This window comes from Anguilla rostrata, chromosome 2 (assembly GCF_018555375.3).
Source record: "Anguilla rostrata isolate EN2019 chromosome 2, ASM1855537v3, whole genome shotgun sequence".
Taxonomy (NCBI): domain Eukaryota; kingdom Metazoa; phylum Chordata; class Actinopteri; order Anguilliformes; family Anguillidae; genus Anguilla; species Anguilla rostrata.
The window spans coordinates 57,219,089-57,233,267 of NC_057934.1; the positions used below are offsets into that span (position 1 = coordinate 57,219,089).

The 14,179-nt window shown below is 44.2% G+C and overlaps 1 protein-coding gene across 6 annotated transcripts; it reads left to right on the forward strand.

The window, feature by feature from the left end:
• The first annotated feature begins 255 nt into the window (after positions 1-255).
• Positions 256-8,077, forward strand: LOC135248569 (secernin-3-like). 6 transcript variants are annotated; one of them, XM_064323359.1, is made up of 9 exons: positions 557-652; positions 1,697-1,740; positions 2,096-2,252; positions 2,764-2,945; positions 3,264-3,463; positions 3,982-4,194; positions 5,113-5,275; positions 5,965-6,145; positions 6,359-8,077. In XM_064323359.1, the coding sequence occupies exons 3-9, from the start codon at positions 2,097-2,099 to the stop codon at positions 6,518-6,520; spliced, it is 1,257 nt and encodes a 418-aa protein (XP_064179429.1). In that variant the 5' UTR covers positions 557-652; positions 1,697-1,740; position 2,096; the 3' UTR covers positions 6,521-8,077. The 6 variants fall into 6 exon arrangements, with proteins under 6 accessions (XP_064179433.1, XP_064179428.1, XP_064179429.1 ...); XM_064323357.1 differs by having other exon boundaries at positions 562-652; positions 1,697-1,744; XM_064323363.1 differs by lacking the exons at positions 557-652; positions 1,697-1,740 and adding an exon at positions 256-276.
• The last annotated feature ends 6,102 nt before the right edge of the window (positions 8,078-14,179 follow it).

Sequence of the window (14,179 nt, forward strand, 5' to 3'; positions counted from 1 at the left end):
CCTTACTGCACTTTACTGCTTCTTTTGCACTTCTGGTTAGATGCTAACTGCATTTCGTTGTCTCAGTACGTGTACTCTGTGCAATGACAATGAAGATGAATCTAATCTAATCTAATCTAATTAGGGGGTACTTTTATTTTGTTTTTAATGTCTCGTGGCGAACACAGGAAGTTCTTTCCTTTTTTATTTTATGTAGGCTACATAGATAATTCCTAAAATACCGTTTAACTAAAGATAATTTAACGTTGCTTTTGCAATCTGTGGTAAAACTAAAAGGTGTGTGGTGTGCGTCGGGTCCCTTGGTAGAGAGATTTCGAAGTCATGGGTCCTTATCTTTTGAAGTGTAGAAGACACTGGCTGTCTTTCACACTCTTTATCGCTAGTCATATTAGCGCTACGTAAATAGTTGCTGAAGCGACAGTTTTTGGATTTAATGGAAAACGTAACAAAAAGCAAGTTTGATTTTATGCCTGGAACAGTCTTAATTTTATTTGACAGCTACACTCTATTTATGAAATCTGGTCACAGGAAATGAAAAGTAAAGGTCAGAGGTGACATCATATGGGCGTGTTCTGTGAGTGAGGCGACGCCGCTGTGTAGTAAGCTATGCATTTTCAGCAGCTGTCGGTCTGACTACTCTGCTTCTAACCAGGTGACAACGCAATAGCCTTATTATAGCTGACGACGTAGCTTTGTACACATGTAGCTAGTTATGTTTACTGTTACAGTATGGGCTTGCCAATTGTTAATTACAAGGCCCGTGGCACTGCATATTAAGACAAATGGTGAATTAGATCTTTGATATCCTAGATAAACGAACTTGTAGTGGTAGCTCAACGGCATACAGTTTACACATGAATTGAAATTCAAGTTAACAAACTCTGTAATCGTTTCAAGAAACAGCTGAGTTCTCGGAGTTTAAGAGCGTAGAGCGCCTGTGGGTTATTGGGCGTAGGAAGCGGGGGGCGGGTGATAAATTTATCCAAATATTCTCCCAATCCCCGTTTTACAATCCATAAAAAATCACCCCATTCAAATCGTGTGCACTTACTATGGTACCTGCTAGGCTGAGTCCAGTATCAGCCTTTACAAATATCACAATTATGCACCGAGAGATTTTTCGAGGAGGAGAGTAGCCTAATGTCAGTACGCTATTAGCATACTATTAACTTATTAAATAAGTTGCTTGCATTGTTCGAATTGTATCGATAGTTATTACAAAATTATATGTATTGTTCAATACGTAATGAATTTAATGCATTAATTGACTAAGTTTTGGGTGCGCTATGTGTATCAAACAATATCCTTTTTTTTTTTTTTTTTTTTTGTTCCGTCACGAATCTAGCTATCTGTAGACTTTCCTGAAGCTGGCATGCTCTGTAATGTTCGATGAAAGTATCGGTGCAAGGTTAAAAGTTGGACGGCCCATGTTTGATTTAGCGGTCTTCGTTTTATCTATTTCCAGGATTCCTTCGTCCAAAAATACGGAAACAAAAGCAGCCCGAAAACGTATCCAGTCCAAAATTTAATCTGGCACAACGCAACGTATTACCATGTTTGACACACGTACCCGTTTCACATAAATGTTGCACTGAACTTTATTTCGCAGATGGGTTGAAAGTGTAGTGGAGGTTTTTTGTGACCACATAGCTATTGTTCTTGTTTTTATTTATTTATTTTATTTTATATTTTTCAGAGTGAAAGTTGGGTAGAGAGAAAAGGGAATCCCAAGACTTTTTTGTATGTATGTTATGCTTTTGAAATGTTCTCATATGCCTGCACCTAACTGTGAAAATAATTTCCTCTTGAGGACAACCTATCTATCTACAGTGTCTGTCTGTATTTTTAATACACATAGCTGGCACTGGTGGAACACAATGAGCTTTGCCCACTAACTATAATATTTATACCGGGGGTAGGGGCCGGGGAGCAAATGTGCCTCCCCCCCTCCCCCAATGTCAAACTCACTCCTTACACCCCTGGGTTATTGTAGACTATGTGGAGCTTGGGCAGAAAATGTTTTAAGATATATACTGAGTTTCTTTCTATGGAGCTTGTCACACTGACAGCCAGGTGAATTTGCTTTGTTCTGAAGGATGCTTCCGTCCTCCTGTGACACCTTGGTGGCCTTGCCCCCATCGACGGTGGGGCCACGTGTCGTGTTCGGGAAGAACTCGGACAGGCCCTGCGATGAGGTCCAGGAGGTGCTCTACTTCCCAGCCGCAGACCATGCAGCGGAGGAGAAGGTGGAGGTACTGTACGTGCATTCTGTTAACCCAACCCCCCACCACCTCGCGTTTATGTTAATGCACAGTGAAATGTCTGGTGTTAATTCAGCTCTTAACAGTGTTAATTCAACTCTAACAGATAATGTTTGGTAACAAGCAACATTGAACGGGATAGAATACATCACTTTATATAAGCCCCAAAACGAAATTGAATAACATGGATAAAAACATATTAACCCTTTGGTATATTAATACTTTGTTTCAAGGAATCTGATACTGAATTTCTACAGTTTTTAGAGATTGAAAACACACGTGGTTTGAAAACAATCAGAAAAGGTTTTTAGTCGTCGGTTATCCTCTAGCTTTCTTTTTTCAACTCCAGCATTGAAATACCAGATGCCATCTATTAGAGTCAAATTAACACTGTCAAGAGTCAAATTGAACGCTGGACATTTCACTGTGTTGACGCGCAAGAACACCCCCACAGTTCATTTAGACGTGACTTTGCTTATTCTCCGTTGCCTTCCTGGCCTAGTGCACCTACATTGAGATCAAGCAGGCTCCCCACACCTATGCGGTGGTGTTAAGCCGGCCCGCCTGGCTGTGGGGGGCGGAGATGGGGGCAAACGAACACCAGGTGTGCATTGGGAACGAGGCGGTGTGGAGCCGAGAGGAGGCCCATCCCGAGGAGGCTCTGCTGGGCATGGACTTGGTCAGGTGAGTCCCGTCGGCATGTCAAATGAAACTCAAGGACCCGTCCCCGTGTTTCTTCTCTGCCGCTAACCTGAGGTATAAAGCTTTATACCACGACAGCAGTGCACAAAGGGTGCTTAATAAGTCTTTTAAAACTGTTTATGTGATACATAAAAACGGATTGTGGCATAAATCGGGAAAAACATCTTGAGTCGAGATCTTTGATGGTTGAAGTTGTAACAAGGCCTGCGATGTTCTCGTATAGAAATGCTTAGGTTTCAAATGGCGGGAGAGAGGCTGTGAGCAGAGGAAACAAACGCTGTGGCCGTCCTGACTTTCCAGGCTGGGTCTGGAGAGGGCGGACAGTGCCCAGAAGGCCGTGGACGTGATCACAGAACTGCTGGAGAAGTACGGCCAGGGAGGGAACTGCATGGAGGCGGAGAGCAGCTTCACGTACCACAACAGCTACCTGATCTCAGACAGGACCGAGGCCTGGGTGCTGGAGACTTCTGGGAAATACTGGGCTGCCGAGAGGGTGGAGGGTGAGTAGTGTCCAGGGGAGTTGCCCTCTTGAACAGGTGGCATGCTTTAAGAGGCACCCAGGATACCTTTTAAATAATAAGAAAGAAGTAATGACTGTTTGAATGGATGCACCAGACCTTTGTAAAGGAGACTTGGGTCGTATGTAGGATGCATGCTCAAGTCCTGTGCACTTCTCAAGAGAAATTGATATATATATATATACGGCAATGTATTGAAAATGTGGGCTTTAAAAAAAATGTTATTTAGATGTATTTCACAGCAGTATGTTTTGCAATATTTGAAGGCGACAATAGTTTTTATGTTTCTCATATATTGTGGAGTGTTGTATCTTGATAGTGTATTTTATTTCAATATATTTTTAGTGTATTCCATTTCCATAAATGTTCAAATGAACGCTTTTCCTGCAGTACTTCAATAATAATCACGGGGTTATTATTTTTTTTATGTGCCACGAAGTGCGGGAAACTGAGCTGTAAAATGTTTTTGACTTCCTCCTTTCGTGATTCTCCTGACCCAGAGGGACATCGCAACATCTCCAACCTGTACTCCATAACCACCAAGATAGACCGGGAGCACCCGGAGATGAGGGGCCATGCCAGGAGCCAGGGCTGGTGGGACGGGACGGCCCCGTTCAGTTTCGCCCAAGTGTATTCGCGTACGGACACGGCCCGGATCGAAGCCGCGAGCAGCCGATGCCGCGAGGGCCGTAGACTGCTGGAGAAAAGTGAAGGTTACTGTCCTTGTCCTGAAGCGAAGGTCAAACGTGTTTGTCTGCGTTGGGAAAAGTCGCGGTGAGATTTGTTTTGCGGAAAACAGTCCCCGGGGTTTTTTTGTTTGGTGAAGGAGGAATCTCTTGACTTCACATCGTTTGTAGTTTGTGTACGTGCACATAAAGGCAAATTAGCACTGAACGGGTGAAGAACACCATTACTTTACACAACTATCACTTAGCAGACGCTCATGTGCATTTTTAGTCTCAGGTATACGAAAGTGCAATACCACCAGGATGGGACTGATAAGGCCCATTTATAATCAGTGTGCTTAAAATTAGCTGAATAAACCAATAATTACTCAAATTAATTACGTAAATGAGTCTTTACACTGACTGCTGGATGGCTGATTCGGTTAAGGCAACGCGCTGTGGTGCATGGATGAGCGCCACGACCACAGATCAAATCCGAGCCGTGCCAGTGCCGTCTGCGTCTGGTGGCTCCAAGGGCAACGCTGGTCAATAGGGCTTATAGTTCCTCCAGCTCGGCTCTATGTGAGCTTGGCTGTAGACTGGGCTGTGAACACATTACATTACATTACAAGCATTTAGCAGATGCTCTTATCCAGAGCCACTTTTTGCACAGCATTTACATTCGTATCCATTCATACGGCTAAGTACCTTGCTCAAGGGTACAACGGCAGTGTCCTGCCTGAGAATCGAACCTATGAGGAACCTTTAGGCTACAAGACCAGCTCTTTACCCATTATACTACACTGGCAAGTACTTTAGGTACTGAGACCACAGTAGGCTTTTTGTTTTACACAGTTAAAGAGTGCTGTCACTGATGACCGTGTGGCCTGCCCTCGTTAGGTACTTAGAGCACAGTAGGCTTTTTGTTGTGGCTGATGACGGTGTGACCTGCCCTCTAATGGACAGGGAAGATCACGGCTGAGGTGATGATGGGGATTCTGAGGGACAAGGAGAGCGGGATCAACAAGCAGGGCGCGTTCATGACGACGGGAAGCATGGTGTCCGTCCTGCCCCGAGACCCCTCCCTGCCGGGGGTGCACTACTTCACCGGGACGCCAGACCCTGAAAGGTGAGAGAATGCCCACGCACCGGATGAACTGCCATCTTGTTTCGGCACAGATCACAGCTCACCACTGACTTTTGTTTTCAGGCACATTTTAACATAATTTCTATAACTGTAACTACACAGTGAAACCAAAATGTGTAAAATACCCCTTTAATAAAAGCTGGCAATCTGCACTTTAACTGCATGTTAAATCAAGAAAAATCATACATACATTTTAGTTTCACCATGTAGAAATGACCATTACAACACAATTTTGATTAGTCTGGTGTGCTCAGTTGCTTCCTTAGCCCGTGGACAAGACAGCTTTGAGTGTCTAGTCTTGATTCTAGGCTTTTGATTGCCTTTGGAGTTTGTTAATTTGTTAACATGAGGACCAGAGTTATGTCAATGAAAGTCAAGGATGCCATTATGAGAAAAAAAAAAACAGCCGAAGACCAGAGATAGGCCATCTGAGAAATAATAAATAGTCAGAGACACAGGCCGAGCATTAGGCTTACCAAAACCAACAGTTTGGAACGTAATCAAGAAGAGTGAGGGTAAATTGGCCTGGGAAGGTGGCCCTTCAACAAGCCCCGGTTCCCCAGCGCTGGTTTAAAGCGGTAATTGACATGTGATTGGAGCGCAGTTGTGTCCAGGACTGTTGTGACAGGACTGAGGTCTGACCTAAGCACGGCTTCCTCTCCCGCCCCCAGGTCGGTGTTCAAGCCTTTCATTTTCGTGGAGGACATCAAGCAGCTGGGGATGACCCGTTCCCCCGGCTTCGGGCACGAGGACCCCGTGAAGAAGAAGCCCCGTTTCCAGAGCAAGCCGGACCGCAAGCACCCCCTTTACCTCAGACACGAGGTGGCGGCCGCCATCATCGCCGCCGAGATGGTAAAGCTTCGGTTCAATGTTTCATCAGTGGTTAATGCAGGGGTTCCCAAACGGAGGGTCGTGACCCCTTGTGGGGCTGCCTTATTTGAGGATGGGGTCACCTGAAATCTTTTGGGGAAAAAAGTAAAATAAATAAATGAATAAGGCTGGCTGATCGGGATGGGAGTGGGCTTGGAATGCTTGGAAAGGTGTAATGGCAGAATGTCCCTACAGGAGCAGGGGAACAAAATCGTACAGAACATGAGGAAGCTGGAGGAGGAGAAAATGGCCGAAATGGAACAGCTTCTCAGCGGCGGGGTGGAAGATTCTTCTGTGCTTGTACATCTCTTTTCAAGAGCCACTGAGGAGGAGATAAATGTGTATGGCAAATCTTGAGTCAGCAACCGGTGCAATGTCAGTCCAGATGCATTTTTTCTCCCCGATTTCATGCCTATGCAAACATCGCATGTAAGTAAATGGTTTTGATGATACAAATATCCAAATTGTGCACTACTATCAGCATTATTGTGTATAATTTCCCATGAAATATTCATTTTAATTCATATTACTTAAAATATATAAATATTGATAATGCCACATTCATTTTACCGATTACCAATTGCAGTTTGTAGCTACGGACCGGAATTCAAAGATTATACAGTATGTACAGTAATTAAATTATTATTTTTAAAAGGTTTAAATTGTGACTGATATAAGTAATAGCCATCTCCTGTGTGTAATAGCAATAAATAAAGAACGGTTGTCATGGCCACTGATAAATATCAAGAAATATATATCTGACTAGGCATGGCTTCTTCAGCAGCGGGGTGATGTGGGCCCTCTTGAAGGATGAGGAGAAACATCCGGAAGACAGGGAGGAGTTCACAAGGGAGGTGACAAATGGGAGGATGTCTGGTGTGATTGCCTGGAGTAGAGATGAGGGGATAGGGTCGAGAGCACAGGTGGTAGGGCGGTGGGAGAGCAGGAGCTAGGAAACGTCAGGGTCTGTGAGGAGAGGGAATGTGGAGAAGCGGGGAGGGGGCAGAGGGGTCGAAACGGCATAATCAGAATTCAGAGCCATTTTTATGATCTTTAATGATCATTGTAACTTTTTCAAATGTAGACAATACCTCAGTAGTAAAGAAAGGCTCACCTACTTAATTTTAATGTACCATCGAAGTACCTGTGGTCATGTGCCAGTGTAAACATCATGCAGTACAAAATCTACTTTGCAGCGCTTCACTGCCACCTAGTGTTTAACTACAGCACAGGCAATCTCTGTTGCTTTGTAGAAAGGTGGGACTGAAGGCTCTATCAGTGGTTCCCTACCTCGGACCTGGGCACCCCTGTGTATGCTGGTTTCCATTCCAGCCACAATCGGAATCCCAGATTTTTTATTATTTTTTCCAATTGGCCCAAGTATATTTTTTGTGCATTGAAGGATATTTTTGATATTTACAGATGTTTCTAAATTCCTGATGCCCTACTGGCTGTACGGTGGCTGGTACTGGGGCACTGGTGCACATAGGGGCGCCATAGCTCGGGAGGTAAGAACGCTTGACTAGCAGTCGGAGGGTTGCCGGTTCCATCCCCCGCCCTGGGAGTGTCAAAGTGTCCCTGAGCAAGACACCTAACCCCTAATTGCTCCCAATGAGTTGATTGGTACCTTGCATGGCACCCTTTCACCATTGATGTGTGAGTGTATGTGCGAATGGGTGAATGAGAGGCATAAATTGTAAAGCGCTGTGGATAAAAGCGCTATGTAAATGCAGTCCTTTTACCATTTACCATTGACAGGTTTGTGGTTTAAAGCAAGAAAATACAGTAACTTCAGAGCAGTCTGTACTGTGACGTTTTTCCTCCAGAGGTCATCACCAGAGGTTGTATGTGTGTATTTTACTTGATTGTTCTTCAAAACATTCTGTAAAATATAAACCTTATTTTCAGTTGGAACGATTTCCTTTAATGCGTGTAATCTGAGACCTCAAAGAAGCTCTCACAAAACATAAAACCCCAGAAAGTGATCTATGCCTTCTATTAGTATGTGTAATATACATATCACAATTCCATGAAAGTTGTAATAGTTTAGTTTATCACAGATGCACAGAGTGGGTGCCGTTCAAAGTGCAGTGAAACATCACCCTGAACAGTTAAATATTACATTCTGTTAAAATTTGGGCATGAGCCCTTTTTTGACGCTGGTTGAAATTGAACTTGTCTTTTTGGGCTGCTGCGTTCAGGCGTTAGCCTGGCAGAGGAGAGTGAGCGTTTTCTGTGTAATGCGAGACAAAACAAATGGTAATGCCAACTAGGTCCTCAAGAGGGTGCCGTTTATGCCATTGTTTGAGTTATTCATGGTCATGGGTTAGTGTGTGGGGGAGAGGGGGTAAAAGTGGGTACAATTCAAGTGTTTTGTGTGGCTTACATTCAGTCATGTGGTTTTGTTCAGGCAAATTGTTGGGTCGTGCCATCAGTAATATTTCTAGAAGGCATACAGTCCCCAAACCCCACCCCTCTCAAACACACACACACACCACACACACCAACCCTGACACATGCACACTCCAGCCATCTCTCCAGATTAAACTTTAGGTATTAAAATTGTCCGTCACTGCTCCACACCGTACTCATACTCAAGTTATGGGCTTTTGTGCTAGCCTGTGTGTGTGTGTGTGTGTTTGTGTGTGCATGTGTGTGCATGTGTAAGAGAGTGTGTGTGCATATGTGTGTGTGCATGTGTGTGTATGTGTGTATATGTGTTTGTGTGTGCATATGTGTGTGTGTGTGTGTGTGTGCATGTGTGTGCATGTGTGTATATGTGTGTGTGTGTGTGTATATGTGTGTGTGGGTATGTGCATGTGTGTGTATGTTTGTGCGTGCGTGTGTGTGTGTGATTGCTGCATGCATTGATGAATGTCTTTTGGGCAGTTTCATAATAATAAGATAAGCCTTCAGGGAGCTCCATGTTTGTACATTATGTGTATTTTTGTACATTTTGAAGTTGAGATGCGTATTTGCATGTTCTAAAGCAGAGTTTGTGCTGACGCAGGTTTTGAGGGCTGCAAACACGTAGCTCTTCACGGTGAAACCAACACGATTATCGCTGTTACTTTCGTGCCTGCGCAGTGGAGCAGAGGTTATGTTGAGACTGAATGTGAAAGAGCTGTAAATATGAGGTCTAATGAAGCCAAACTCTCCTGAGACACACAGCGACTTCCTGTGTACCTGCAGCTTTCAGTTATGTTCACGCTGTACACAGCCCGTCGTGCAGTCACTGCATGTTTTACAGTGCGTGCTTATTCTTTGTATCCATTTGTGTGTGTGTGTGTGTCTGTGTGTGGAAAATCCAGGGGTCAGAAAGTAAAAGTCCTGCCATGTGTTTTATTCCTCCCATGAACTCCATGGTGGTAGCCAGCAACCTCCTGACTGAATAATTGTGATACTTACCAAATCTCAGTGACTGGAAGAAAATACTGGGGAGGTCTATTACTTTCTGAACCCGGATTTTCCACCACTGGTGTGCACTAAAGCCGCTGATTCTGAGGGAAATCAGGGGCTCTGGAGCAAAGATACTCAAATTTGGCCCTCACGACCAGTAGCACAGCTGGTTTTCATTCTTTCCCCTCTAATCAGGACTGATTCAAACCTGGAACACCGGGTGAGTTAAACCTCTGGCCAATCGGTGGCATTAAGTGAGCAATGACAGTGAAATGAAAAGCAGCAGCACTACAGGCTTGGAGGACCAGATTTGAGTGTCTTTGCCGCTTTTCCACAGGGGTGTATTTGGAAAGCAGAGGTGATTTGGAAAGCAGAGTTGGATTCATAAAGCAGAGGTGGCTTCAGAAAGCAGTATAAATCCTATCATGGATTATTTACCCTCTTAAATCATATTATGTCAGAAATAGCTATGTATGCTACGAAGCATAAAATTCCCATGTTTATATTGTGCTTTTTGTGCTATATTGGAACCAGTTGCTTAAAAACGTGTGAGTTATGGAAAATTCAGATTCAGAAAGTAACAGTCCTCCCCCAGTATTTTGTTCCAACTTCCTGGGTTTGCTAATTAGCACAATTCTTCATCCAGGAGTTAGAAATAATTACTGCAATCAGCTGGCTGAGTTCATGGGTGGAAGAAAAACATGGCAGGATTTTTACTTTCTGACCTCTGGACCTTTCCACCTCTGGTTGGAAAATTACCCTGGGGTAGGGAAGTTTCCAGTCTATACTTTCTGCATTCATTGAGCTGCATATGAGAAACTCCCCCTTTCTAATTCTGTGGTTTTTATGATCAAAGCACTTCCTGTTGCTGCAGAAGCAAGGCCTCTATAATCAGCCATGCATGGAGAGGGTCCTCCTTCACAGGGCATGGGGTCACATGGCTTTACGTTTGTGGCTGAACGAAGGGAAGGAACAGCTGGTTTTGCAAATTATACAGGTCACCTCTGGGTTAAGTAAAGCACACATGGCAATATGTTTCCTCGCATAACGTATAAAACGTAATCTGTGTGCGTTCAGGATTTGCTCTGTGGTTTTTGGTGCTTGGTGCGCTCATGCTTTAGTGATACTGCACGTCCACCCGCTGGTCTGGAAATGCCATTAGTGTGATCTGGCACTGTTAGTCCTATAAGTCAGGTGAGCCGCTTCATGTTTCTCCGACTCGGTAAGTCCCTGTGGGAAAGTGCGTCTGCTAGAGTAATGCATCGTGTGTCCTGCATATCGACCGGCCCCAAAATGCAACGCCGCGATTGCGGAACGCTCTCTCATGGTCCCGCCGCCTTCCATAGTTTCGTTTTCCCCCTCCCCTCCCCTTCTCTGTGAATGACATCTTTAAAAATGTGAAGTTTTGCATCGGAGGATGTTTGGCACACAACAACGTTTGGAATCACACGTGTCACGGCTGCCGACATGTCAGTGGCAGCTTGGGGAGTATAATGTGTCATAGCAGGATATCAGGCTTGCATACACACATGTACACCGCACATGCACGCACGCACGCACACACACACACACACTTGCACGTACACACACCCACATACACCACACACATACACCGCACACATACATACACAAGTACACGTACACACACACGTACGCACAGACACGTACACAGACACACACACACACACAAGCACACACGGTGAGAGAAACAGGACTTCCACCATGGCACCTGTTTAGCAGTACTGCTTTTTCAAGCAAATAAGCAATCCGCCATCGGTGATCTTCTTGCTCAGATAACCGTGGAAGCTGTGAGGAGCTTTTATCATGTGTTCTGATAAGTCTCTTTAGCAGTTTCGCATCACGAATTTGTTGCCAAACTGCATGTTGTGCAGGGAAACTATGGTAAGTGTCACCAGGGCTCAGCAAAACAAAAATAAACCACTGTGAAACCAACAAATGTATCCCTGCTGGTTTCACACCAGCATTTATGCAGCAGAACGGACAGGAACATGAATAAAACTGAATGTGAAAGAGCTCTAAATATCAGCAAAGACCTAAGCTAATCAAACCAAAACCAACCCAGGCTCACATCCTCTCAATGGACTCTGCTCCACCTGCTGTGGAGTGTTCAGTGTTCAATGTTTACTTACAGGTGTGTGTGTCTGAGGTTACCCAGGGGACAGGTGATGGGGAATTTGGCTGATTAAATGGGTATTTGTGTGTGTGTGTGTGTGTGTGGGGGGGGGGGGGACTGTAGCTGTGCATATATGTGTATGTCTGCACGTAAGCAGATGTGTATGCACATGCGTGTGGCTATTTGTGTGCATGCATGTGAGAGAGTGTGTGTGTGTGTGTGAGAGTGCAGGGTTCAAATTACGGGGGGGATTGGGGGGATCTGACCCCCCAAATTAAGACTTGGACCCCCCCCTCAAAAGAGGTAAAAACAACAGGTCGGGGGGGTCGAAACATTTATATATCCTTCTTACCTGTAATCGTAAATATTACAATATATTTCCCATCAGTGGCGTCACTAGGGTTGGTGTTGTGACGCCACTGATGTATAGTCCTCCCACACAATCCTCCTATGCATACTCCCTTTCTTTACAGATTTAATTTAATAGAAAAGGAATGGAATAAACATTTTTTTTATTGTACCTTATAAAGATCAGCACTTATGGCTGACTTTACTAATGAAACAGGCAGCATACATCAAGCACATGCTCAAGGCGTCACATACATTCATAGTGTATATTGTACACAAATACATTATATGTGTGTAAAAAAAACAAAATGAAACACTGTTTTACAGAGTTTAGGTGCTTACTGTAAACAGACTAACACCTGAAAATACTGGGAAACTTTCTTTTATTGGGGGGGGGGGGGTCTGGGTGGGATTTATACTACCAGCCGATCTGCCTTCTTGGGGGGCACAGAGGCAACTGTTGGGGTGCAGTGAGGGTTTAAAAAAGGCTAAGTCCATTAGAAACCAAAAAGAAAATCATTGGGAATGATTGGGTTAATTCATTAGTATTTTATCTGATTAGACCATTTAGACCACTTGAGGATCAAAGGTAACAATGGTAACACTTGGAATTACAGGACATAAAGCTGTCATAAACATGACATGGCCAGCATTAAAGGGACAGTTCACCAAAAAATGAAATTAAGGCATCTTTTCCCTTACCAAGAGTACTATCTATCCCTCCAGATATCTTCGCTGAGATTTGAAAAGTTTCCAAGATAATGTAATGTAGATTTTTGAGCCTACAAAAGCGATGCAGCCGTTGAGGTTCATTGCATCAGGGTGACCTGCAGCAGATATCTAGAAAATGCGTCAGATCTCAGCAAAACTACCTGGATGGATATAGTACTCTGGGTAAGTGGAAAGGTGCATTCATTTCATTTTTGGGTGAATTGCCCCTTTAACATGCAGTCCTGACTGGTTATGACAGGTATTATGTCATGCTTATGTAGCTCTTATGGCATATAAATCTTATATAGCTTAGTAGAGTTGGACGGTTCCCAACATTAGACTTTTTGTAAAAGCTTTTTCTGCCATTGGGGGCCTGTGTCTGGGAGAGGGAAGATCAGGTGCTGTCTGGATTTGTTTTATGCTGAACACAAAATTAGGGCTCTCAACGTTTTTTTAAACACAATTGCATTTTCTTAATTTGGCTGAGAGAGTTATCATAAGTGCAAACCTTTAACCAGATGTCCTGTCTACCTTTGTGTATTTAGACATTGTAATTAAAATGAATCGCATGAGCTGACAAGTTAACATTTTTTCTAACCCTGCCTGTAGTACCACCCGCTTCAGTTCCACCCCACCCCAACCCCCACTCCCAACCCCTCTCCCCCCAAGCAGAAGTATCAGGCAGCAATGGCCTCATACATGTACTATGTCCTCACTAGCAGAAGATATGGTAACCCTTTTACAATGTTGCTGTAAAGTTGTGGTGAATGACATGCTGACATGCACATTTTAATGTTTCTTCCTGGCCCCCCCTCATCCAAACCACAACTTCTCAGCGTCATTGTAAACAGGTTCAGGTCACATGATGCTTATTATCTGGGAGAAGATGCTTTAAAGACATGTTTGCAACCTGATAGCAAGAATGTTGTTCACATTCAACAAAAAACAAAAAACAAAAAAAACAAAGAAGTTTTAAATATGGCCATTTGGCTAGATGGGATAATATTCATAGTCTGTTAAAAATGTAACATTTTACATTCACATATAACATGCAAATAGCACAAAAACAGAAAAGCACTATTTCCCCATGCCTGCCATGTGGCAGTGTGGCGCAACGTTACAGGAACATTGCCACAGCGGTTTTGCAACGTTTCCCCGCTGGACGAGGAGGAGGCGCCGTTTCCGTGCGCTTGGCAGGCGTCCGTGGCGGGAGACGCGGCCGTCCGCGGCGTTTGGTCACTGTGTGAACGTTACACAGTCACACTGTCTGATCCAAGGCCTCGGTGTCCTTCAACTGGTGCAACAAAAATGCCGCCGCTGAGACTACTGCCAAAAATGGACCTGCTGGCTTACCGTGCCTGTAATGGAGTCTTCTGAGTACCGGACCTATTTAAGGGTTCTGCTCTTCACACATTACAGTACAC

What these genes read in the sequence shown, in the direction of transcription:
- LOC135248569 (XM_064323357.1), top strand. An exon ending in CAGCGGAGGAGAAGGTGGAG is followed by an intron (nt 2,253 to 2,763) that starts GTACTGTACGTG and finishes TTCCTGGCCTAG; the next exon opens with TGCACCTACATTGAGATCAA. An exon ending in ACTGCTGGAGAAAAGTGAAG is followed by an intron (nt 4,195 to 5,112) that starts GTTACTGTCCTT and finishes TCTAATGGACAG; the next exon opens with GGAAGATCACGGCTGAGGTG.